Here is a 26,727-nt window from a genome sequence, read left to right as displayed (position 1 = left end):
CCTGCTTTTAATGTCAGAGTGAAGAGCTAGTGAAAACAGTACTGAAGAAAGTCATTAAGCTATGACTTACAGAATAAATTATTCTGTATTATGCTGATGAAATAACATTTCCGAGTATGTAATAAGTCATGAACTGTGTGGACAAGTGTCCAAAGGACGCATTCACCAAAAATGACCAATATTAAAGGAGAATGGAATAATCAGTTGTCTTAATGAAAAGAGAGAAATTGCCATGAAATATCAGTCTCCCTCAGTGAAGTTAACTCTTCTAATTACAGGCTTTAAAAGCTGAAATCTTGAAGTGGTTAATCTAGTATCTTTACTGAGTTTTAGTTGGAGGTGTATGAGTTAGAGATAACAGTCTTGGTTACTAATTTTGGTAAGCAAGATAACGGTTACCTTTTGTGGAAGTGTTTATCTGCTGTTACAGTGTATGGGCGTGTGTCATTTCAAGGATCTTTTTTGTTGGCCTGAGGTTGATTTTTTAGGGTGACTGAAACCTATAAGGAGTCCTTTTTACAAGATTTCAGACACATGGCAATAGAGGACTTTGATGACTTGTTTCCTTTTACCACAGGGTTGTAGAGAATGGAAAGAACCCTGCATTTCCTGAGAACTTTTTTTCTTTAGAGGTAAGTCCAAAGCCCACTTAAGGCAGACCTTCCCTGGATTTTTTTCATTCAGATGAGCAGAATTACGACAGTAGGATGCACAGACAAAGTCTGGAAATTGATGGGAAACACTTTACCAGTTAATTTCCATTTTAGATGAAATGTACTTCATTACTTCTGCTGATTTTGATTGAAACATACTAAACAGAAGTAATTACAATCAGAAGAATCACCTAAATTTAAGTTACGATGATCAAGGGAAATAATTCAAGTAAACATTCAGTTAAAGCACCCAGCCAAAGATAAAAATCTTTCTGGTGGGCCTGTGAATTTCTTGACAAATTAGGAAGTGAAGGTGCCTTTTTTTTACTCTTCAGCATAACAGCAAGTTGAGATTAGCCTGGATTTGTCTAATATTGTACTGGTAGTGGTGCTTCTTGAGGTCCACATTCCAGTGGTACAGTGAAGCTGTCAGTGTTCTAGGTATGCTGGTATGGCTGAGTAAGATGGACATAGCTCTCTGCAAGGCAACTGCAAGTTAATTTTTGTGTGCTGTGGACCGTTGGGTGTCTGCCAATTACCCTTGAGTGGATCTGTGAAAAATCAATGACAAAAGCAAGCCTGTTGTTAGGCAGGCTTCATTTTCTGTGCTGGAGCTGGCAACTTTACAGAGAAGTGTTAGAACATATGTTGGATTGCAGGCCTTTATTTATATGCCTGACATAATTCAGGTTTTAGACTTTATTCATTTAGCAGAGAGGTGCTTAATTGTTTTCTGCATACAGACATACTGGTTACGTGAAATAGATCGGTCTTGAACCTTCTAAAGTAGCCTGAGGAGGTCTTCCCAGAAACGTTGTCTGTGGAGATGGTAGGAAGAACAAGCCAAATCACTTGAAGATGTATTTCAGTGGTGATAGAATGATAAGAAAGATACATTTGTGTAGTTTTTAATTTAACTACATTTAAGCTACGTAGATACTCCAAAGGAAGCAAGAAGTTTCACCACTTCATTTTCTTGCTGTACACCCTCACATTTTGAAAGCAGGGTTGTAGGATTCACTGAAACAGTGTGTTATTCTTGACCCTTCTATGCAACAATAAAAAATAAAAAATGGTTTAACATAATGTTCTTGTTCCCTGCACTGGTATCGGCTTAGTATCATCTAAGACTGAAACAGTTCTGATTAGGTAGACAAATAGTTACTGTATGTGGTTTGAACTTTGTTAGAACCGTCTACTTGGACCCCCTTGAATTCAGAGTAATATTCTTTACTATTTGAATGTAATGAGTTTATTTCATGATACCGCCTAAGGAACCAGCATCAAAAGCAGTACTGGGTTCCTGCGGACTCTTAATTGCATTCAGGTTCATCCATGCAGACAAGAATTCTACTGTTTGCCCCCCACCACCCAGAGAGAATTTCTTTGGCACTTGGGATACACATGTAAAAATAACTTTGGGAGGATGATAATATGGAATGCTGTTGTAACATCTTGCATATGTGCCCTGAAACAGTCATGTCTCTGTTTAGTTGTACAATTTGACTTGTAGTGTATTAGCTTACAGGAAACTTTGAAAACGTGTTATTTGAAAGAAACTTAGCTGTGTTTTCAGGCTAATGAATTTTGAGCTCAATGTTAATTCAGTTTGAGCTCTAAATAGTTCAGGAAAAATCTTTTGTCTCTCAGTATTGTATTTATGATTGCTTTCATAAGGGGATATTTTGTTTCAATGTCTGCATCTTCTGTGTATACAACAAGGAGCTGCAGGTCATCTGATAATGAATACCTGGTTGAATACTTAGACAGCATTGGGGTGTTTTTATATAGCAGTTCCTTTGGGCATGTCTCGTATGACAGATCCTGACACTTATTAGAATGCCCTTCTGTTACATGGTTTCTAAAAAATAAAGAAATATTAATTTGCCACTCTGGGAAATACTCTTGTTTACTCTCACTTTTTTAGGAGTCAGACTGCTGGGACAAGCTTCTCATTTGGTTAAATTAAGGCAAATTGCCACAGGTTAGACTCCTAGATGTAGAGTGTCAGTGCTGGTCATCAGTAGTGTAACAAGTGATCTCAACTGTAATTTTTTTTTTCCCCCTACTAAAATTTGGTAACTTGTGACTTCTGTTTTGTGTTTCATAGAATCATAGAATGGTTTGAGTTGGAAGGGACCTTAAAGGTCATCTTGTTCCACCCCCCCTGCCATGGGCAGGAACACCTTCCACTAGACCAGGTTGCTCAAAGCCCCATCCAACCTGTCCTGGAACACTTCCAAGGACAGGGCATCCACAGCCTCTCTGGGCAACCTGTTCCAGTGCCTCGCCACCCTCACAGTGAAGAACTTCCTCCTTATGTCTAAGCTAAATCTCCCCTCTTTCAGTTTAAAGCCATTACCCCTTGTCCCATCACTACATGCCCTTGTAAAAAGTCCATCTCCAGCTTTCTTGTAGGCTTCTTTAGGTACTGGAAGGCTGCTATAAGGTCTCCCCGGAGCCTTGTCTTCTCCAAGCTCAACAACCCCAACTCTCTTAGCCTGTCTTCATAGGAGAGGTGCTCCAGCCCCATTTTGAAAGTGTTTTGCTGAGGAAGCAACCTTGTTAAGACTAAAATCTTAAATTGACAATGCTTAGATTCTCAGTGGAGCATCAAGAATAACGTATAATAAAGCTTCATAGGACGACTCCAACTTGTAACTTTTTCCTTCCGGTGTAAACACAATAAATAGATCTAGCTAAAAAAGCAAACATTGGCTACTAATTAAGAGTATTTCTCAGGGCAGAAAGTCTGGTCAGATTAAGCCTAGTATATACATTTCTTTATTGCACGTTAGAGCTGTGGTATGCTACGTGAGTTTGTCCAAAGGAAAATAGAACTAACAAAAGCCTCTACCCAGAGCTTTTAAGAAGCATTTTTTTTTTTTTTGGAGGTGGGAGAAGTCCAGTCTTTATTTTCCCTGGTAAACTGTGATACTCACTTGAAGGAACTGCGTAAAAAGACTTTATGATCAGTTTTGATTTTGTAGACGGCTTATATTCTTTTAGTCTTCAAACTGATGTGTGGTTCTGCATATGCTCTCATTTCTGGAATTATTGCCAGTAGGTTGGAGGGAGGTTGACTTTGGGAGGAGAATAGTGTTTGTGAGTTGAAAGTAAAATGCTTGTGTACATTCCCAGGAAATACATTAGAACACAGTGGGGACATTCATTTACCTTTTCAGCTTAGTATTATTGATGTATTTTTTTAGTATACCTTCGGGTAAAACAGCCTGTTCTTTGGGTTCTTAATATGATAATCGAAGAAGCAGTAGTTCTGCTTTTTTATATGCTGTGGAATTTGCCTTTGAGTAACTTGTATGCAAAGTGAATTTAAGAATATAATAAAAAATTGATCAAGTTGTCAATATTGCATTAGTCAGCTTATGTGAATTTAAATTGTATGCACAAACTGGAAGTAGTCTGAAGAAAATGACTTGCAGATTTCGGTGCTATCTGGATACTGTCCCAGTTGTGTTATTGGGTGATTTTGACTTAGGAAGTGAGAGCTCATGCAGCACATAAAATAACTGTTCTTTTCAAACCAGAAATCCTTACTCTCATGTGCCCAGAAAGTGACCAAAGTTTGGAAAACAAGACAACAAATACTATCTTTACTACAAAGTGATAGAAATTTGTAATAGCTTTTGATTTCCTTGGAGTTGCATAATTTTTGTATATTCATTGTTCATCTGCTGATAGCTTGGCTACCAGTGATTTGAAGGACAGTGGAATTTTGTCATGCTGCTTGAGACAAGGCTTGGACTTTTTAAAAAAAAAAAAAAAGGAGGGTGTTCATAACTTTCAGGTTTTGTCAGTATTAATTCTGAAATGTTTGGATGAAATGCTCTGCATTTTTCTGGTTTATTTCTAGAAGATAAGTGTTGTTGGGCTCTAAATTTTTTTGTGTATGCATATGTGCTGCTAACCATGTGTTCAGCAGCAAATGCATTCTGAAATATACTGATGTGTTGGGTTTTTAACACTGCTTTCTCACTGTATTTGCATAACTTGTTTTTCCATGCATGGTTTTCTCACAAGTACTATAGCAGAGGAAAGTTATGTGTTCAGTCCTAGTTTAACAGTATGCTCAACCTGCAAAAAGTAGTAAGTTTTTCTTTCTTGGAGGATAGGTAGATATTAGGACCCAACATACAAGTATGCTCAGGAGAATATTTTTCTGTGTAGTATGTTATTGATAAAGTATTGAGCTGAAGGATTTATTGTATGACTTTTGTTTTACTTCCTTGTACTGGTGTTTAAGTAGCAGGCCTTTTGAGGGGAACAGCCTGTTTTCTTAAATTGGTAAACTTAACTAGTAGGAAGAGTAACTATTTTAAAACTTTGGAATTGAATATAATAGGCATTGCTGTTAGTGCACTTTTAGTAAGATATGGTACTTGCCGTGTGTAGGTCTCTTCACTCTGTCAGTTTGGGTGGTAATTAAATTCTCACCTTATGGCAGCAAAATGCCTTTGTGTCATCCAGTTCTTTAACAGAAAAGCTTCCACGTTTGTTTGCATATACAAAGTTTCAGGCTGTGTTTTAGAGTTTTGTGGACACTCTGCACTGCTTCTCATTGTGCTGCATCTGGTTTATTAATCAGTGGAAGACTTCAATTAATTATCTGCCTTGCTGTTTTCCTCATGCATCTCTTCTTGCACCTGATGCACCTGTGCTTCTGTTGACTGATCCTGCAGTTCATTGTCTTGTTCTGAGCTTCTGCGTGGTTCATCAATAGTCTCCTACTTAATGGACCTTGTTTGCCAGCTCCTATCAGATTAGTACAAGCATTATTATTCATGTATGTGTGCACTGAATATTTTATATTAGCAGCATTTAATTAATATTATAAGGGTTTTTTTGCAACTGCAACTTTCACCTGCCTGTTTTGAAGATATTTCTCAGTAAATAGTCTATACTTTTTTGTCATCTAATTAAATTTTTTATTTAGAATAAAGGAAGTTTTGTTATTTCTAATGAAGTTTTAAGGTGTACAACCTTCTAGCTTTGTAAAATTAACACTTTTTTCTAAATGTCTCATGTTTTCTAAATGTCTCACTTTAATGTTTTACACAGTTACTACAATAATAACCTGAAGTGATTTGCATTTTGTTGGAATTTTTTTTTTTGTAGGAAATGTATGAGGTTGCCAAGAAACTTTGCTCCTTTTGTGAAGGTCTTGTACACGATGAACATCTTCAGCATCAAGGCTGGGCTGCCATAATGGCCAACTTGGAAGATTGTACATACTCTTACCAAAAGCTACTTTTCAAGTTTGAAAATGTATATTCAAGCTATTTGCAGTCCATAGATGATATCAAGTTGAAACTTACACAGTAGGTTTGCCATTAAATTCAGCCTCAACCTCCAAAGTTGTATATTTTAAACTTTTTTTTGAGTGTTCTATGTTTGGTGCCAGTTCTAATTAATCAAGCATGTATTTGTTTGATTGTGTCACAGAGAACATTCTTTCTGTTCTGCGCTAGTTGTTTAACTGACTTTTTTTCCTTGTATTCATCAGCACACAGAAACCTTATTGAATTATGTGGAAGATACGCTTGTTAATGAACAGCTGTTTAAGAGCTGGAGTCCTTCCAAATGTGCACTAGAAATAGCTAGATAATAAATTCAGACATCAATCAACGTTTTTAAATACATATCTGCACTTTTGAATTAATTGTTTTTTAATACACTTGAGCAGATGTTAAGAACGGTGATCTGTGTGAAGTATGAAGTCATAACACAAATTTTGGGTGCATATGTATACCTTTGGGGGGGTGTGTGCGTATGTGTGTGTATACTTGTTTCCTGCAAACTCTGGATGTTACTCCAAGGGAAATATTTTACATCCTTCTGGATGTTATAGTATTATGGTATTTCTCTGAGTACTTTGCCTAATAGAATGTAAGTGGATGTTGGCTACTTAAAGAAATAAAGCATAAATATGTTTTACCTTTATTAAAAAAAAACCAAAAAAACCCCCAAAACCCCCAACAAAACTTGAACTTCATAGCTTTTACCAAACATATAGAAACTGTTCAAACTCTGCAAAAGTAGTCAGCCAGAGAACACTCAATCTTTGCTAATAAGCATTGGTATCCCAGATTGGAATATGAAAGTCCCACTTGTGTGTTTAAAAAAAAAAAAAAGGCATGTGTCAGTTTATCAAACTGTCCTTTTTTTCACTGCATTATAAACACAAGCTTACTTGGAAGTTTAGAAGAGTTCATATTCAGCAGGGGAAGAAAGCAAAAATTGTAACTTTTTTAGCTATCCTTCCATGATGTTGATACTGAACGCAGTATTTTGAAAGGGTAGTTACCAAATTAATTTTGTAATCTGCTTCAATTCTAAAATAAATAATACTTTATATTATGGGTGGTTTGTATCTTAAGTTTTTATGTCATATTGGTATTGGTTTCTAGCTACTGATGTTTTTTTCTTTTCACCCTTTTTAAAAAAGCTTGGGTTCTGCTGTTTCTATCATGGCCAAGATACCACTGCTGGAGTGCCTAACGAGACATAGTTACAGAGAGTGTTTAGGAAGACTGGATTCTTCAGCTGAGCATGGAGGGGCAGAAAGCGAAGAAACTGAGGATGGGAAATCTGCTGAATTGGTGCTTTATTCTGATATATCTAAAATGAACAATAAATCAATGTTAGCCTCATTTTGCAAGTCAGTTGAACATTCAGCTTTGGAAGGCACAGGTCCTGAAAATGTAAAAGATGATAAGGAAACTGGTCAAAATGCTACTGTCCAGGACATTGAAACAGCAGTAGAATTGAAAGATGATGATCAGCCTTCCTTCAATGTGTCTTTATTAGACTGGATAAATGTTCAAGATAGACCTAATGATGTTGAGTCGCTGGTCAGAAAATGTTTTGATTCTATGAGCAGGGTAAGTTAACAAGTTTTTAAAAATCAAAGTATATTGCATTGAATATTGCTGTTTATTTTCCAGACGCTGGTGCTTTTGAAGTGACTTTGTAACTCGTTTCTCAGATAACTTTCTGAATGGAGACCAAAGCAGAGACTAGGGGAGGGTGAGGGTGTAGGAAGTATTTTAAGAGTTCTTGAGTGTTAGGAATTTGACCTTAAGGAAATTATATAATTTCACAATTAATGCTTGTTATCTTGCTTGTTTCTCAAAGAGCAATTCCTGTTGGAAAGCCAGTAGCTTCTCGTAGTGTGTAACCAAAGTGACTTTACTGCTATTCTTTCTTTGCCTTTTTCATAGAAATTATGCTTATAATGAAAGTAAAGATTTTCCTGGACCAAAGTTAATGTTCTTTGTCTTAAAAATATTGAAGCCTTTATTAAAATATAGGACAATTCATGTGATTAATTGTGATAAATTTACATAATATATTTATGCATTCCTTATATAGCTGATACAGATGTGCTCAGAAGAGCCCAACATGCCAGTTTGTATTTCTGCTGCTGGTAGAATAAAACATTGCTCACTTTCTTTACTTTCCAAATGATTATTTTAACCAGTGAGCATTATAGTGTTTTAAAATCCTTTTGCCTAGAGATTTCCTTAGATATTTCCTTCCTTCTTTGCTTTCACTGTAACTTGTATTTCTTACGTTGTCTAGCCTTTTTTGCATATGTGTAGTTTTATACTGTTACAACTCAATATACCTTGAACAAAGAAAACAATTTCTATTGTCTTTGACACTTCATTTCCTCCATAAGGTAGGATTGGAAGACTCCGTTATGTCTAAACCCAATCTGTTGTAGGGAACATTGAGGCAGTCAGTTCTGTACATGGATTTTTTGATTTTGTCTTAAAAGTAGTTGGAGGATTGGGCTTAACATTAAGGGCTGCTTAAGATTTTGAGCTGTCTAAACTTTAGTAGTACGAAAAAGGCTAAGAGAAAGATTGGACTTTACAAGTGTTTTTTTCTTTAGCAAAACCAATATTCAATTTTGTGTGTGAAAGACTTGCTGATTGCTGAAGTCTGAGACAATCTTCTGTCCTATTTGTTCAGTAATGCTACAAGGTGCTTTCTACTAGTTTAAAACAACAATAATAAGACCCAGTAGTTCGGTTGCAAGAGAATAAATTCACTTTCTACATAATATTAACAGGGCACAAATGTAATGTGTCTAAAAATCAGTATTTTAAGAGACAGACATTAAACAGTTGCTTCCAAATAAATTGTAGTGATACTAAAGATACAAAAATGAAAGAAATAACCACTTTAGTTAAATACTTATTGTACCTTTTTTGATCAGCTTGTAGTCTTATCTGACATACATCACGTGTTTTAGAGAGGCTGTCTTGTAATTGTGAGCTTTCTGTCCTTGTCTTATCTAAGACTAGTCAGAAATCCTTTGTTTCAACTATTGTAATTGTTTTGTATCTTAAGCTGATTTTTGTTGGGAAAAAATGTGATTGCTCTTGCAAAAATGAAGTTTCTTTTTTTTTCCTTGGCATAAGCAGAATTGGCAGGTAGGGAAAACGCTTTAGTCGGACTATTCTGGCTGCCACCAGAACAACTATGATCAATTTTGAACTATTTTGGTTCACAAAAACCCCAAAGCTTTGAAGTAATGTGATAGTTCCTAGTTTTCATTAGGAAAACATTAATTTAATCTGTTTTGATAGCAGCACAGACAAAGAATTGAATCTTTTGCCTACCATTGATTTTAGAATGTTTGAAAACAGAGTTGTCCTGTAATTGAAAAGAAAATACTAAGTAAATATCTTGCAACACAATTGTTCTTTCAGTATTTACTTGGGATGACACTTTTAACATAGCAAGCTAGAATAAAATGGCACTATTTTTTTTTTTATTGTTTTTCCTGCATTCTCCCCATGCCCTTTCCTTCTTGGAAATATGAACCATACAAATGGTTTGTGATTGCAATTCTTCTTTGAAACTCTGAATTCAGGTAAGATTTTCATGAAAGTGTAACGTATCAGAGTATGAGCTTTATGTTTTTGATACTGGTATGCTTGGCAGAACTGTTTGGTGTGTTGCACAGAGCGCTCGCTGCTAGGTATCTGGTTCTTCTAGCCTCTAGGTGTTTCTAAAAAACGATGCTTCTAACTGTAGAAACCTAGGTTATAGTAAAAGCAGTGGGTAAGTAGGAGCTAACCAGATATTTCTGAAGTGCTGTCGTAGCCAATTAAATAAAAGGCTAGAAAAGGAAGAGGCTTTTAAAGGTGAGGAGAGCAATATTATCTACCAGTGAGTAGAGCTGAGTGCTACAGATGCAATTAGGTCAAAGAGGGGTTAAACAGAATGGATGGAAGAAATAAATTACAGGGTGGAATGAGAGGAATAGACATTCTTAGTAAAAAGAGATAAAACACAACTAGTTTGTGAAGGTAAAAATAAAAATATCCACCATATTGTTCTTTAGTATTTTGTCTGTTAAGAAACTGTTCTGGGTTTTGCAGTGGAGTAATTCAGGATGCCACAGGCAAGTAATCCTGAATAGGATGGCAATGAAGATGATCATATAAAACCAATCTGGTTTAATCCCACAGACTATTTTTATTACTGGTTCTTGAAGATGGACAACTCACTTGAGAAAGACCAAGATTCATAAGACCATTTATAACATACAAAAAATTAGCCTTTGCTGTTTTCGTAGAACTTTGACCTATTTTGTCACATTAATAACATTATTTATTCTGAAAAAATCTGGGAAAATTGCCAGTTTTTCATACTTCCCTTTGTGGTCTTTTGGTTGGTTTGGTTTTTTTTGTTTGTTTGTTTGAAGAGAATGAAAGACCTATTTTTTGTAGTTGCTCCTTAATTTGTAATGCTTTTCCTCTTCAGATTCCTCTCTCTATACCCCAGAAGGGTGTTTCCAGAATGAAAAAGTGGCTGTGTGTGAAAGCTCTTATACAGTTAAATAATAAATTAAGGGGAAAATAGTACTTTTATTTATGTTGAGTCATATAATTGCATTTTTGCATTTATAATTGCAATTTTTGAGGGTTAATTTGTGTACTCTGTAAGTGGCATAAACCCTGCATGTTAACGAAAGAAGCCAGTGCTGTGACAGCTAGTATGATCTCATAGGATAGTGTCCTTTTCATTAGATTCTCATGTAGTAGATGGCATACTGTAACCATTTTGGATAAATTTGGGCAAGCTTGTTCATATTCTGCTAACACCTCATGACTCTTACTATGTTCCTAACTAATGCATTCCAGGTTTAGACTAAACTCAGTCCTGCATAAGCTATTGCAATTACCTATGTTGTTTTTAGAACTAAGGAAATAGACTTTCATTAATTTCACTACTCTGAAGAGCCACCCTTAATATCTGTGGACATTGTTAACCTCTTTGTTTCAAACGCTTTTCTTCTGGATAATGGCCTGTGAAGAAATATGATTAAACAATTTAAAAAATGTGTTTTTATTAGGAGAAGGATTAGTAAGAAGTATTACAAATGTATTATTTACTTGTTTTCCAGTTACTTACAACTGATCTGCTTGTCTAAGGAATCAATTAAAACATTCATTTAGTGTGAAAAGGCTAATGGGTTTTGCAGCTTTTTCCCATCACCCTCCCTACTGCACTTTCCACTGAGTCACATTCATCACTTGTTTTGATTGTAGCTGTGTGGACTCTCTTTCAGGGTAGACTGTGTCCATTAGCTTTAAGCTGCCTCTTCCCCCTGCACCCTGCCTTGTATCCTGAACTGATGTCCCTTCCCCTTGTAAGGACCCTGATTTCTATGATGGCCTGGTTGGAATACTTCAAAGAAACTCATGCTGTGATATAAAATCCACAGACTCATTAACTTTCTGAAGCAGATGACAGATGTATGCACACATTAGATTTTATTTAAAAAAAAAAGGAAAGAAAAGTATTAAGGTTATAAGAACTCATTTAGGTAGCTCACATCACCTTACTACTAATAATTTATTTTTTTTTTTATTAGCTTGATCCAAGGATCATCCAACCCTTTCTGGCAGAATGTCGCCAAACTATCGCCAAACTAGATAATCAGAACATGAAGGCTATTAAAGGCCTTGAGGATAGGCTGTATGCATTGGACCAGATGATAGCAAGCTGCAGCAGACTGGTGAATGAACAGAAGGAACTTGCTCAGGTAATACACATTTGTATGTGCAACATTGGAAGATGATAGATTTTTGGTATGTGCCTGCTGTTAAAGATTACAGTGAAACAATTCCAGGTCTTAATGCAAGATAGTTTTCAGTATACCACACTGGAGATGCTCAAAAAGGTGCTATATTCTAATAATTTGACACTTAAATATTAGGTTTTTATATCTTGTAGACATGTTTTCAGCTCGTAACTCCAACAACCACGTTAACTTAAATACTTTTTTAAACATATCAAACTAGTTGAAAATGCAACAGTGGGTGGTGGACAGCACTGGAACTTGAAGGAACATTAACATAAGCCCTATATTTACCTATATTGGAGAAAAAGTCACTGTACAAAATAAAAGCCTTACTTAAAATATCCTAGACTTTCATGCACTAGGAACATGCAGAGCTGTAGTTCACTGCAACTTTGTCAACTGCATATTAAGCTGTATACTTTTATAGCTAAAGTATTTCTGTCAACATTCTCTTGGTTATAATTTGGAAAAATATTTTTAATTCCAATTCAACCAATCAGCATTCTTGTAAAAGCACCAGTGTAAAATTGCTGGCTTCTGAGATACGTCAGTATATGGTATTGTTCCTGGAATAGAATGCATCTAGTTTATTTTCTTTTTAAAAGTTAAGTTTTTTCCTGGATGAGTAAGAATTAGAATATGGTAAAATTTAACAGCTTTGAAAATACCTTTTAAGGTATGTCTTGTTGTGTAAAGGTGTATCTTGTTAAATGTAGTGAATGGTTTACAAACAGGTCGTGCTGTATTAGTGTAACATTTTGCACATTAATGTAGAAAGCTGCTAATAAAAATAGGATCTGATGAAGATGTCTATAAACTTTGTAGATATTTATTTTAAACCTTATTTGAAAATAGGTGTGTTTAATGAGTATTCTTAGCATAAGGGAAAAAAACATCTGGCTTAAATATTACCTTAGTGTCTGCCTGTACATATCTTTGTCAAATCTGTCTGAATTCTACCTGGTTTACAGCTACATGTAAGAGCAGACAACTTTTTGCCAATGGTAGACCATCAAAGACAGCCTGTAGTTTGCAGTTGCTCATATGCTGGAGACTAGTATGCTGTGAATTGATTCATCTTTGCTAGTTCATCCAGTCTCATTAAATGGAAGACAAAGTGGAAAAAACCTCAATAATGGAAAGGGAAAATGGTACATGAAATTGGCATCACGCCCAGGTGGCATGTCCTGAACACTTCCTGTCACACCAACTAATTAATTGTTTTGTTCTTAATATGTTGTCGTCTTCTGATGTTTGACTAGATCCAGAGTCAAACAAATACAACCAGACGGTTGGCGAGGTGCTCCACTGTCCTTTTAACCTTTCTCTTGGTAAGGTTGTTTAGCTCATGTGCCACTCCATGCAGTTAGCTTTTCTTGTTTTGAGGGGGCATGTTGTTTTATTTTCTGAGCTGAAAAGGGGAGTTATGACCCTGCTGCATTATATACTTCAGGAGTTAGAAAAACTGGGGACCTTCAGGTTTGAGTTGTGGAGGAATTTTCTGTTTCTATAAATATATTTATATAAATAGTAAAACAGAAAATCAGAACTTCAGCTGGAGATATGGAGTAAGAGATAAGTGGTTAAATTTAATTTGAAGGGAAGTACTGAGTCCTTGGTAACTTGTCACTCAACGATACAGGATCAGGGAATAGGTAATGTGCTTAATGGTTGATCACCAAGCTTGTAGTGAGGAGAGAGACTAGTGTGTCTGCATGAGACTGTCATCTGAAGTGATAAGAAATTTGATTAAGACCATTTTAAATGTAATATATATAGCTTCTGTGTTTTTTGTTTTTTGTGTTTTTTTTAAACATTACAGTGCCATATCAAAGCTTCTTTATTAAAAACAGTTTCTGTGAAGGGCTTCAGTTAACTTTATACCTAAGAGTGTCCTTTATACCTAAGATTGTCCTTTAATGCCTTGTTTGCAACTGAAAGTATGTTAAAATCTCTATGCAGTCATAATCTGATGTTCAGATTTTCACCATTACATCAGAGCTGGGACCATGAAGAAGGTCATGAGTTTCTTATTTCTGCTTGCACATTTGTATATATTATTAGTAGAAGTAAGTGAACAATGTTGCCTCCCTGTCTTGGGGTGGTTCGATCCCCGTTTTGAAGAGCCGAGAACTGGGCTGACAGTGACGTAGGGCCCAGGCTTCCCACTGCATCTTCTGGCTGGTATATAAAGGTGGGTGCTACCAGTACTTCTGGCAGCATTGTTTAAAAGTGGAGCCTGTCTTCAGATAATGAGTAAGGTTTAGAAGTAAGTTTGTGCTTAATCTCAGTCCTGCAGTGTTTATATTGTAGGCCAGTGCTAAATCCAAGGGAATTTAGCATGATGGAAAAGCTACTCTTCCATCCCTACACTTGGTTGCTCAATGCAGTGAGTGGTGGTTTTACCTGTGTTTTTCCTCTTCATTTGCATGAAGAGCCTACCTCAAGTTTACCAATTCCACTTTTGAGTGAGATGCCTAAAAGTCAGTTGGAAAGATACCTTGTTGCCCTGTTTAAATGCTACTGTAAATTTAGAATTTGTACCTTTTGAAGGCTTGTCAAGAGACTTTAACTTTCAAATCTTCATCACCATCTTTTCTTTTTATAAATTGTCTATTCCTTTACTCATGATATAGAGGTTTTTAAGAACTGTCAGATAGAATGTGATAGTGTGTTTAGGTGTTTGTTGTTTGTTTTTAAGCTTCAGTTAATTAAATGTTTATGGTTAAACAAGTGATTAAGTGTACTACCAGATGCTTTTATTCCTTGATTTTTATGATTGAGTCTTAGGAATTATTTTCATACCAGTTTTAGCAGTTGTTTGGATAGTGTTTGGAAAAAATTAGACGCTTGTAAGATATTAGAGCTGTTATCATGTGACTCATTCAAATGATAGTCTGCATAGATATCTAAGAATGGCAAGGTACAAGGGTTTAATTATATTTAAAAATATAGATGAGGACTTGTGAGCACTACCTTTAAAAGTACACAGTTTATATGACAACTGTTAATATTTGGTGTTATCTGAAAAAAAACTCATACAATTTTCATTTACATCACACCTTCCAGCAGTGAACTGTTTCTGTTCATAAAGTGGAGGTCCTTTATAGAACAAGAATAAGGAACGTCTCAATGGTAATCCCATTGGCAGTTTTTGTACTGGAAGCTGTAGGCTTATTTTTCCCAGGCCAGAAAAAGCTGATGTTCTATCCAGAATTTGAGTTGACTTTCTACTCCAACCTCAGTTTCATTACTAAAATTCAAACCAAACTTATCCTATGGAACAGTCATCTGCTGTTAGGCGGCATCATGGCTTAGTTAATTTGCTTGTTCCTGATTTAAGATTTCTTTTGTTTCCAGTCAGCCTTTTCAATTAACTACCATTAAACAGTTTAAATTTACATCCCGAGTTCTGTAGTTGAATAGTTGATCTCTAGCCCCTGACGTTTAATATGGAAAGCTGCTTTGTTAAATTAAAAAAATATTTTTCTATGTGGAAGCTGTGATTTGTAACATGAGCATATAGAATTGTGGTCAGTAGGTGGCATTATGTAATAAGAGTATGCCTCTAGAAAACTGGCAGCCTCTCTAATCTTTTGGTGTGATTCTGCCCAATAGCTTATCCTTTCCAATATATTCTTGTGTTTGATTTTACTTTTTTTTTAATTTCCCTATGCCCTGGTTTTGGCTGGGGTAGAGTTAATTTTCGTTCTAGTAGCTGATATAGTGTTATGTCTTGGATTCAGTATGAGAAGAATGTTGGTAACACACGGATGTTTTCAGTTGTCACTAAGTAGTGTTTAGACTGAGTCAAGGATTTTTCAGCTTCTCATGCCCAGCCAGCAGGAAGGCTGGAGGGGCACAAGGAGTTGGGAGGGGACACAGCCAGGGCAGCTGACCCAAACTGGCCAAAGGGGTATTCCATACCATGTGACGTCATGCCCAGTATATAAACTGGGGGGGAGTTGGTGGGGGCGGATCACTGCTCGGGAGCGAACTGGGCATCAGTTGGTGAGTGGTAAGCAATTGCATTGTGCATCGCTTGTTTTATATATTCCAATTCTTTCATTGTTATTATTATCATTATTATTATAGTTATTATTTTTTTCTTGTCTGTCCTATTAATTTGTTCTTATATCAACCCACGAGTTTTACTTTTTTTTCCCGAGTGAGCAGCTATGTAGTGCTTAGTTGCTGGTTGGGGTTAAACTACGACACCCTATTAGTAGCGTAGCTTTTCAAAACATCTTGTTATATCCAAATGCATTTCCATCAATTAGGTTCATAGAACCTCTTCTATTAGCTCTGTTAAACATAGTAAAAAAACTGGTTGGCAGGTGGCCTTCTTCATTCTGGGCTTGTTCTCTTTCACTTGAAGTTATTGGGAAAAGTATTTTGTCACTCGTATTCTGTACTTTTATTTTCCTCCTGCTTCTTATTACATCAAAGAAAACCTTAGATTTATACGTTTATAGTGATTCAGGGTCTTCTCAGCTGCTTATTGTATCACTGACTGGATTCCCTGTTGATTGTTTGAACTTCAGTCTAAAATGTTTTTATATTCTTTATTGCTTCTTCTTTGACTTGGAAATATTGTTGGGAAAAATCCATAAAGGCATTATCATGCCTGTTTTTCAGGACCCTTAGTTTGACTGTGGTGCTTATGTCATGAATCCTGTCATCTGATCAGGGCTATAAAGGCAAGAGCTTTTCAGAACAATTGATGATTTAGATCTTGGATTTCTCTTTATTGAGGTTCCCCCCTCTTTTTTCTTTTTTTTTTCCCCTCAGTTTACTGCAGTTTTTTCTTAACTGGCCTTTTTCTAGTATGCTGAAATTTTTATTTCTGATTTGCATACTAGGGTAACTTTAGTTTAAATTTTATTTTAAAGATGGGTCCATGGATACAGAAGTGGCAGAAGATACTCAAATTAATAGTCTTTGGGAACTGAGAGTAAAGCTGGAAGGGATTTTCTAGCTCACTGCATCCAGTTTTGTGTAACTTCAGGCTCCATGCCATGTGATTCGTTTAAAAAGCTTACTGAGCTGCTATTTAAAAGCAATTATTTTCTTGACTTCTCTATTCCTGTTGCAAAGTTGTATAGAATCTGATTGTCCTAATGTTTATAAACATCCCTTAATCTCAGATCTGAAAGTATTCTTGGTTTAAATCTATATGCTCTCATGCCCATATTGCCTTTCCTTTTGGTGCTTGGCAATTCCCTAACGATTGTCACAGTAGGTTTCTTAAATGTCTTTTTCTTCCTTGACTAAACAACCCAAGTTCTTTTGATGGGGCTGTCCTGTTCTTCATCTCAATAACAGTTCTTCGCACCTTTTCTGGTTTCCATTCACTTGGCTCAGATAATACATACAGATTAAAAAGCTTGCAACTTGCTTTTGTTTCCCAGGGTGTCATCACTCATCCCGTACATAAGTTGCTGAGTTCAATAAATGGTTGACTCTTCAGTATTCTCCTCCATCTTCAGTGTACATCATCTTCCTTCTCTTTTCATTACACTTAATATATTGTTTGATATGTTGATTTCTGTGCTGTTCTCACTAGGATATAAATATTTATTGCAGGCTTTGCGAATGTGTTTTATAACATCTTCCAACAAGATTGGTTTACATTCAATATCAAATCAGTAACGACTGGTTTTATTTTTCAGCAGTTTTGTATAACTCTATGGTTTACTGTTCTCATCAACTTCAGAAACACTTAAAACTGATGTCTGGTTTTGAATTCTTTATTAAGAAAACAAAGGGTCAATAAACAAGTTTGTAGAACTACAGAGTGACCACTGTGATGTTCATGTCAGACATGATATGAATGTGGACAAAATCAAAGCTAAAATTGGTGTTATTGGGTGGTATTTTCTTGCCTAAAGAACCACACTGTTTCCAGCTGTTTTTTATCTCACCTGTTGAACGTGATGGAGGAGACAGTGGCCTGGCACAGTAGTTGTTATGCCAGCAGCCCCCTGTCTTTCCTGTGTATGTGTACATATTTTACTTCCTGTAATCAACAATCTAAGGCAGTCCATCTTCCCTGTTTTGCCCACCACCCTTTTAGGGGTTGCCTGTTACCATCCACAACAGATAATTCTTTGCCATGCCCAACTCCTACGTGGAAATAAGATGTCTAGCTGCGATCTTTGCTTTCAAGAAGAATTAGTTTCATGTATGAATTTCTTTATGCAAAAAATATATTCTTTAGCCCACAGTAGTACTGAATGTGTTCTAAGTTGGTGTTAAGTCTTGCATGTGCCAGAAGTTAACAAGCTGGTTGTTTACAGAAATTAGAATGATGGTTGATCCCCTCCATCCTAGTAGCTACTTTTGTGCTGCATTAAGTTTTGTGATCTTTCACTGGTGTTGGTTATTTGTGTAAAGTTCTTGTAGGGTTGTGTTTGTAACTGTTTGGGAGGGAAAGATCAGATAAGATTTATTTGGACTGGATTATAGAATGAAAAGAAAGCAACTTTGACACTTGATTTCTTTGTGTAGCATTCTGTTATACTCCTCAATGGTTACAGTAAATTTATTAAAATGCTTGCATTCTTACAGAGAAGATGCATCACTTCCATGCTTTTTGATTGTCGCAAAGCTTGTGTAACAAATCTGTTTCTTTTCCTCCAGGGATTTTTGGCTAATCAGAAAAGAGCTGAGAACTTGAAAGATCCTTCCGTGTTGCCTGATTTGTGTTTGAGTCATGCAAATCAGCTGATGATTATGTTAACTAATCATAGAAAACTGTTAGATATTAAACAGAAATGTACCACTGCCAAACAGGAGCTTGCAAATAATCTACAAGTCAGACTGAAGTAAGTTACAACTTCTGAAATTTATATTGCTTGCATGTGCATCAAGACTGTTTAAAGAATGGGGTGTCTTAAGAAAATCTTTGGGATTGCTTAGTGTTTTTCTTAATGGGAGAGAAAATAAAACTTGCATCACTTCAGTTTGTATATGAAGTTATTTGTAAGTGAGATACAAAATACTCTTTTAAGAGGAACTTTTCTTAGAGTGTAAGTGGTTTTCATATTAATAAAACAGTATCCAAGAACCTACAATCCCCTCTTCTCTCATCAACCTCAGAAGCTGTCAGTATCTTATTTAAAATTTGACTGGCAATTATTTTGATGTTTTCAAAGGATTATAGTAAGCATAAGTGAAACACTCTTCAGTGGCTTGTGATCACATCAAAGCAGAAAAACATGCTGGTAGTTTGGTTTACATGTAGTTAATGAAAAATAATTATATCTAGTCACAGCCAGTAAAAATGGCAATTTTTCATGTAAGCCTCATTACTGTATGACATGGAAGGCAGTAAGTAGTCTATATTGCTCAATGGGAAATAGTTTTTCACACTGCTACACTTAATTAAGCTTTAGATAATTTGTCATGTCAGATATACAGGAAGAGTATACAGAGTTTAATAATTTTTGGAGGAAAAAACTTTGTTTATGCTAGCAGCTAATAATTAGGCAACATTGTGACCCTGTTATACTTGCATGCTGGATATCCATCAAGTAGATTTTTTTGTTGTTTTTTTTTTCTTGAAGAGATTGCAGTTTGTATAGATGAGGCAGGTACAAGGTGCAGGAAGATGTACAGCAGAATCAGCAGTGCACTAGCAACAAAGATCCTGTTGTGTTTGTAAAATAAATTACTGCTAGGTAAATCGAAATGTGAATTTGTCTTTGTTGCCCATGTATCTGCTATTAGCCCAATGAAAAGATGATTTTTTTTTTGCACCATTTTTCACTGTAGCAGGAATTTAAGGATAGTACATAGAACCTAGGTTGCTATAAATATCACTTTAATTTCCTATATGTTAAACTATTTGTCTAGTATACACTTAATTCATGAGTTATTAGAGGAAAAGACTTGAATCCCTTTGTAAGGAATAAGCTAGCGAAATGTGGAGAGTGGATGCATAGAGGATAGCTCTGAAGAGAATAAATCATAGATGTAAAAAAAAAAACTAAAACCCAAAACACCCAAAACCCAACAAAAACCCAACAACAGCCCACCCCCCAAAAAAACCAAACCAAAACAAACATGCAAAAAACACCACTATATTTTGGGTCAAACCAAAGGTTGCTCTAGCTTGTCTTCAGTAGCAGGTAGTAGCAAATTACCATAATGGGTATCTACTAATGAGGAAAGAACATAAGAATATTCTTCTCTAAGAATATTTACATATAATTAAGTTTATCTGATCTAGAAGCAGCTCTTCTGTTTTTAATTACGATGGAAGTTTTTTCCATGAGCTAGTCCAACTTCTTTTTGAATCCACAAACTCCTATTTTTTTGCAAGTTCTGCAACTTGACTGTGTGCTGTGTGGAAAATGTATTTCCCTTTGTGTTTTGAACTGGCCACTTGTTGGCTTTGTATAATGCCCTCTTTTTATTTCTTACTACTCATTACTATGAGAAGGTCAACAGTGCATGTCTTGTAATTTCTTTGTTAGTATATGTTCCTAGTTGCTTAATGTTGACTTGTTCGTATTTTGTTGGTTTCATTTTTACTCCATGTCTGTTAATAAAACAATTTTTATTTTTTGTTACTTGTGGGATATACCTCCACCCTATGCCTTCTCTGGTGGCAAAGTTGCTGTAATCTTTCCCCACAAATACACCATTTGATCACCTTTTCAGTAGTTGTCCTGTGATTTAGTTATGTTGGTGGTTGTGCTTGAAATTAACGTATTGATTGTATCAATAAGATAACAGAAGATGTGGTTACAAGGTGTGAGAATTTGTATGTTACTGGCCTGTTATTTTTAGTGCATGAGTAGCTGGTGTGAACTTCCCAAACAGTGTTTTGATCTCATTTGTTTGACAGTATTCCTACCCTTAATATTTCTTAGTAATGCTTCTCAATAAGTATTTTTAAGTTTTGTAAACAAAAAGTAGTCTCTTCTTTCATCAGGATGTACCAGCTTTTTTTTAATTCTTCTGGAGAAAGTTACATTATCGTTTCTCCTAAGGTTATGTATGCTAAGAGCATTACTTGTCAAAAACAATACCTTAACTCAAATGGTGGTGTTAATTTTTTGAGCACTGATGTAGATATCTTACTGTGAAGTAAGCAGGGAACTGCAAGGCAGCTACTGAATTCTGAATTGCTTGGTACTTCCAGATAGCCTGTTGTCGTCCCATGTAAAATGATGTTGTTGTTCAGTTCATCCAGACGTTGCTACTCTTAGTGAAATTTAAATGCAGAAAAGATAACTAAGTTGTTATCTTCTAAAGTGTAACCTGCTTTTGTAGGTGGTGTTGCTTTGTAATGCTTCATGCTGACCAAGATGGAGAGAAACTACAAGCATTGCTTCGTCTTGTAACAGAGCTCCTAGAAAGGGTCAAGGTTGTAGAGGCTCTCAGTACTGTTCCTCAAATGTACTGTCTAGCTGTTGTTGAGGTTGTGAGGAGAAAAATGTTCATAAAACACTACAGGGAGGTAAGTAAAACTTTGAGACCAAACCTTTGTGTAAGTGTATAAATTAAAAACTAACTACATATTTTCCCTTCCACAGTGGGCGGGTGCTTTAATAAAAGATGGGAAACACCTATATGAAGCTGAAAAGGCAAAAAGGGAATCTTTTGGTAAACTATTCAGTAAGTACTTTCTCTTCTGTGAAATCAGAATTGTAGTTAAGTATGACTTTTGTCTTTGTAGTTAAAATACTTTCGTTATGTTGTAGTTTAAATACCTGTATAATTATTTTTTTTTACTTGTATAGGAAATGCATACAGTATGCCAGTTGGTCCTATTACAAACAAAACATTTTTCTCTTCATTTTTCTATTAATCAAATTAATGAACTGTTTCATGTAGGTTATCCAAAATACTGTGAAAGTTCCAATTAGTTTAATGCTTGTAAAAGATAAGATTTCTAATTATTACATTTGAATGCAGTTTCTGTTTGAATGTGCTCTGAGCTTACTGTTCTTTTAAATAACACTTTTAAAACCATTACTGAATATTTGGGTATTGCTACGACTTCCCCTGTAGTACTTCAGAAAGAAACAAGAATGAAGAACAAAGTCCAAAGACCTTGACCAGAAGCTAAAAAAAAATTAAAAATGAAGTTGCTGGTGAAAGAAATCTGATTATTTTTTCTTTTTTCTGCAAAGTCTGCAACTTATGTTCTGAATGAACTGCTAAAATAAGCAAATTAAGAAAAAGGTTATCAAAATTTTGGAAAGGAGATTAGCAAGGTTACAATGAAAATTTGAGAAAGGCGTTGAGACTTTTGCAGAGGTGAACAGTAAGCAAAAAGTGGCTTCAATGAAGTGAGAAGTTCTACTGGGATGGTGGGTTTTGCATGAAGTTCTGTGGTGACTTGCAATTTTTATGTTGTCAAGAAATGGCATAGTTAATTCTTTCAAATGTAGTTCAGCCGTTAAACTGCAGTAGCTTAATTGTTTTCTCTTGACGCATTGTTTGTATGTTGCATTTCTTTCTTTTAAATAACCATTTTTTCTTTGCCCAGGGAAGTCTTTTCTAAGGAATCGTTTGTTTAGAGGACTTGACTCCTGGCCTCCATCCTTTTGTGTATGTACTCAATATATTTTGGGGTTTTATTTCACTTTTGTAAACAGTACTTTCATAAATTAAAAACCTAAGCTTAATTCATTCAAGCTGTATGCCTGTCACATTGCTCCAACACAGATGAAAAAGCTGGGAGCCTAGTGTTCTTTTCTATTTCAAGTGACCTGTATTAACATTGGTTTGTAACTTCCAGTGTGGTGGGAGAGGGAATGTTGACTCAATACTCCTTTACAGCAAGGAGTCTGTGGTATTGAATAAAAAATTTCTGTTAATGATCAGAAAAAAGAAACCAGGTGGGATAAATTGATCATTTAATCCTCTCTTCTGATTAATAGAGCCATAAAATTAATAGGATAGTAAAAGCAAGTAAAAGGTTTTCATGTTTTTCTATAATCACTGGGTGAGTGGAAAAGCATTTTTGTTTCTTTATTGGCTGATAACATGAAGGATTGAAAAAGTATAGTTGTAATCAAGCATTGTCTGTTAACTTTGATTTCATACAGCTTGATTAATTCCAGTAAGATAACTCTCCCTAATTCTAGTGCGGCCATCTCACTTTGCATTGTTTAACCTTTTCAGCTTCTCCTTTGCAGCTTTATCTTTTTAAAGAATACTTGGAAAATAAGAATGCTACTCATTTCAGTGTTTTGAATACTGAACTGAATTAATACTTGACTGTATGTTTAGCAGCACAATAAATAAAGCTTCAGTGCTATCTCTTATCCCTTAACTTTTTAAACACATCCTTAATGTTTATGAAGGTTGGTAATAAGGAGAAAGTTGGACTTAAATGGTCATTGTAGGCCCCTTCCAACTGAAATACTCTATTCTACTGCTGCTCGAGGCACTATAGATAGAGTTAGTGACTATAAATGTAAATGATTTTTTTAGGGGGTGAGGCCAGACATCGTTCCTTTAAAAAAAAAAAAAAAGTATGAAATCTTTTGAGAGAGATAGAAGTTTAACACCAACTTTTCTGTGTTATTAATTAAACTCCTTTTGATCCTTCCTTAGCTATCTTGATACTGTTTACATTAATAACAATGTCTAAATTAATTTCTTCTTAACACAGACACGGAAACCTCGCAGATTTGACAGTGAGCTTCCAGATATCTCATTAAGTGACTTGCAGTTTTTGCAGTCTTTTTGTCCTTCAGAAGTACAGCCGCTACTCAGGTAAAGCACCTTTTTAAACTTTGTATGTTATGGAAATAGCTTCCCCCTGGTCCTACCCCCTTCAGCTCTGCAACCCCCCCGCCCCAAAGTTCATTTTCTGTAAGGAATAGACAAGGATATTTTTTTAACTGATACTATTCTTAAGCAATGGTCTTCACTGACTTAATGCAGATACATGTTATCTATATGCTTCATGTACTTAAGCTTGGTTAATTTGAACACATGTATTCTGCATTGAGATGTAAAGAATGTTGGACATTCCTCTGAGCTGCCTCATAGCTAAAGAACAAAAAAAATTTGTCAGTTTTAAACTGAAATAGACTCATAACTTTATGTATGTTGTGTCAGATCAGAATTAAATTAATATTTTTTTTTCATTTGCTCTTTAAGTGGTATTCTGGAGGAAATAAATTTCTTTAGTCCAGCATGAGATCTTAGAGATCTCCTGTATTCAGTTACTGCTTTTTCTCTGACAGACTGATTTTACTAAAAAAGTGTGTTTTCTAAGTGGCTCTACTGTCTATGGAAATCCATCATTTTGAGCAGAAGCTCTATTTCCATGTTTCTTATCTCCCAACAATGAGGCGCACATGCAGATGTGGACAGGAAAGCTACTGTTTTGTCTTGGAGGCAACTTGACAGGATTAGTTTCTTATCTAGAACGTGGGGATGTCTTTCTGGAAAAGCTGACTGTTAGAGTGAGCTTTCAAACTCATATGTCTTAAAGCTGTAGTAATCAGAGAAATGCCAGCCAAGATAATGGGCAAGAAATAGGCAGTAGCAAGTTCTGTGTAAGGTCCTCGCTAGGAGGAGACCTGTCTATCAGTATGACCACAGTCAGATGCTGCATGTATCTGTCATCCTTCTCCTAGAATTGATCTGCAGTTAGAGGTTTGCTGAGATTCCATTTTTTTTTAGCCCCAAGGCCACAATCCCACAAAGGATGATAAGGTGAATCCAAAAGGAGGATGCTCTGCTGTCATCTGTCAGGTTCACCAACAGTATCAGCATGAAACTTGTTAATGGTGCACAGTGCAGGAGCTGAATTCACTGTGGTTTTTTTCACCTATTTTTTTGTACTGGCATTCTTTTTGATTCAGAATTCCTGGCCATCCTTATGGTATTGCTGCTGGAATTAACAGTAAGTATAGTGAGCTTAGTCTGCTTGACAGTGGATTTGCCCTAGATCATGATACAGTTGATGTACCCTTCTAATTTCTCTTGTTATGCTCTTAGGCTTGTTCCTCAGTGATTCTGCAGGAAAAAAAAGGGCAAACTATAGTGTCATATTGCTGATGGTTGCCTGATTTTGGGGTTTGTGAGAATTTTACAACCTTCCTGGGAAGTTTGGACTGAGTTCAAGAAGAATTTTGCCTTACTATTGTCAGAAAACCAATCACTAACCAAACTCTTTCAGTTGGTCTGAATTGTAGTGACATAGCTTTCCACTTGATGGCCATAGAGGTGGGATTACGTCATGTTCGTCCTGGTTTCTGTGCTCAGGATTACATTTGGTGGAAACATTGATGATAGTGGTAGACTTGCAACTTGAGTGGGCAAAGCTGTCACACACCTTGGTAGACACTGAGCTTCAGAAGAAACTTTAGAGCAGTACTGTCATTGATATTTTCATTTAACGTCTAAAGATCAAGCAACAGGCAAGCTGAGATCCAGCACACAGTCCTTTTCTGAACCCCTGAGCTGTATAATGATGCTTCTATTTACTTAAAATGCTTCAGTCTTCTGAAATTATATGTTTGAGTAACTATTGAAATCTTAATTCTACAAAAATAGACTAGATACCACTTCCCTTATATATTGAATAGAGAATGCAAAACCAATGTATTGTGTAATCTGCTTTTCTTATATTGTTAGTCTAAATGAACTCCCGCTTCATGATTTCAGTGGAGCTATTCTTGAACAAATTAAAAATTCTGGATATACGGACTCTCAAGAAAAATCAAATAAATGTTGCTTTTCCAGAGGTTTAGAAAACTTGCAATTGAAAGCTTATCTTGCAACACTTGCAATGTGATCACGACACATTAATCAGTCTTTTAATTTAAATTACCTGTCATTAAAATAAAATCTCAGAGAATTAATAGCTAGTTCAAAGGAAGAGCTGGATTGGAGAGAATCCAACTGAAAAGAAGAATAGAGTCATTTGCAAACAGAAGTGCTTCAGTTACAGATCTAATCACTATCAGTTCTCTTCTGTTACTGTTACTGTAACTCTAGGTACTACTGGTAAATGTTTTCCTCAGGAGGAAGGACTGACATATTACTTCCCCATCATTGTGTTTATCATTTTCTACTCCTTAAAAGCTCTCAAGTTCTTAATTTAAAACACAAAAACCAGGTAGTCTTAGTGGATTTTCCATGTAAAATAGATGAAATGAAGAAAGTACAAGCCTTATACAAAAGGAAGCTTGGTCTTGTTGGAATGTGCACATAATACATAATTTAATATATTTTAATCCTATACTGTTTTTAAGGGTTCCCATACTTTGTGACTTTGAACCTCTTCACCAGCATGTACGTGCTCTACATAACCTGGTAAAGGCAGCACAGAGTTTGGATGAAATGTCACAAACCATTACAGACCTGCTGAATGAACAAAAGGTATTTTTGTTTTTCTTTACCGAGAAAAGTGAATATTCTATTCAGAAGATTAGTTGGTCTCATAACTGCATAATAGTTTCCTTTCTAATCACGTACTAGTAAATACTCTGAGAATTTTGAGCTCTTCAATGAGTGAAGTGAGTTAACAGGTGCTTATATTCCACAGAAATTGTAGAATTATAATTATTCTGTTAATATTTCTGTTTTCTGCCATTTTCTAAAGCTTCTGTGTGCAGAATGAGTGCATTTTGCCATTGTCGCTTTAGTTTGTATTTAAAGAAGTTGTTACTTTTCTAGATTTTTCCATTGCTTCTTAAGTCCTTTTGGCACAAGCAGTTAAGGAGAATTTAGCGCCTTGGTTGGTTGTCCCCATTAGCCTGAATATTGGTCTGTCACCTACTCCTTTATTGCAGTCCTGCTTTTTGGGGAAGGGAAGAAATATGTTGCAGTCTTTGAGTATAAGGAACAGATGGCAAAAAGATCTCTTCCTAGTTTCGCTCTGCCTGTCAAGCAGATTCTTCCCCCTAGAAACTCTGTTTCTGCCAATCACTTTTGATGGCTTATGTGCATTCAGCCTCTAAATTTGAT

At 35.7% G+C, this 26,727-nt stretch overlaps 1 protein-coding gene across 5 annotated transcripts in view; it reads left to right on the top strand.

Moving 5' to 3' along the window:
• The window catches only part of RB1CC1 (RB1 inducible coiled-coil 1), an 82,656-nt gene that overhangs the window by 24,853 nt on the left and 31,076 nt on the right, over window positions 1-26,727 (top strand). For 4 of the 5 annotated variants that reach the window (XM_075023286.1, XM_075023283.1, XM_075023284.1 and 1 more), the window contains 9 exons: window positions 5,790-5,992; window positions 7,120-7,555; window positions 11,569-11,739; window positions 18,421-18,605; window positions 21,061-21,247; window positions 21,324-21,405; window positions 22,283-22,344; window positions 23,414-23,517; window positions 26,013-26,139. In XM_075023286.1, the coding sequence (XP_074879387.1) occupies window positions 5,790-5,992; window positions 7,120-7,555; window positions 11,569-11,739; window positions 18,421-18,605; window positions 21,061-21,247; window positions 21,324-21,405; window positions 22,283-22,344; window positions 23,414-23,517; window positions 26,013-26,139 (1,557 nt within the window). Of the gene's footprint in view, window positions 1-577; window positions 633-5,789; window positions 5,993-7,119; window positions 7,556-11,568; window positions 11,740-18,420; window positions 18,606-21,060; window positions 21,248-21,323; window positions 21,406-22,282; window positions 22,345-23,413; window positions 23,518-26,012; window positions 26,140-26,727 lie in introns of all 5 variants that reach the window. The other variant, XM_075023287.1, reaches the window with a different exon arrangement.

The sequence above is a fragment of the Buteo buteo genome, chromosome 3 (assembly GCF_964188355.1).
Source record: "Buteo buteo chromosome 3, bButBut1.hap1.1, whole genome shotgun sequence".
Lineage (NCBI taxonomy): Eukaryota > Metazoa > Chordata > Aves > Accipitriformes > Accipitridae > Buteo > Buteo buteo.
The sequence above is the reverse complement of the archived record's forward strand: the minus strand, read 5'-3'. Positions and strand labels throughout refer to the sequence as shown.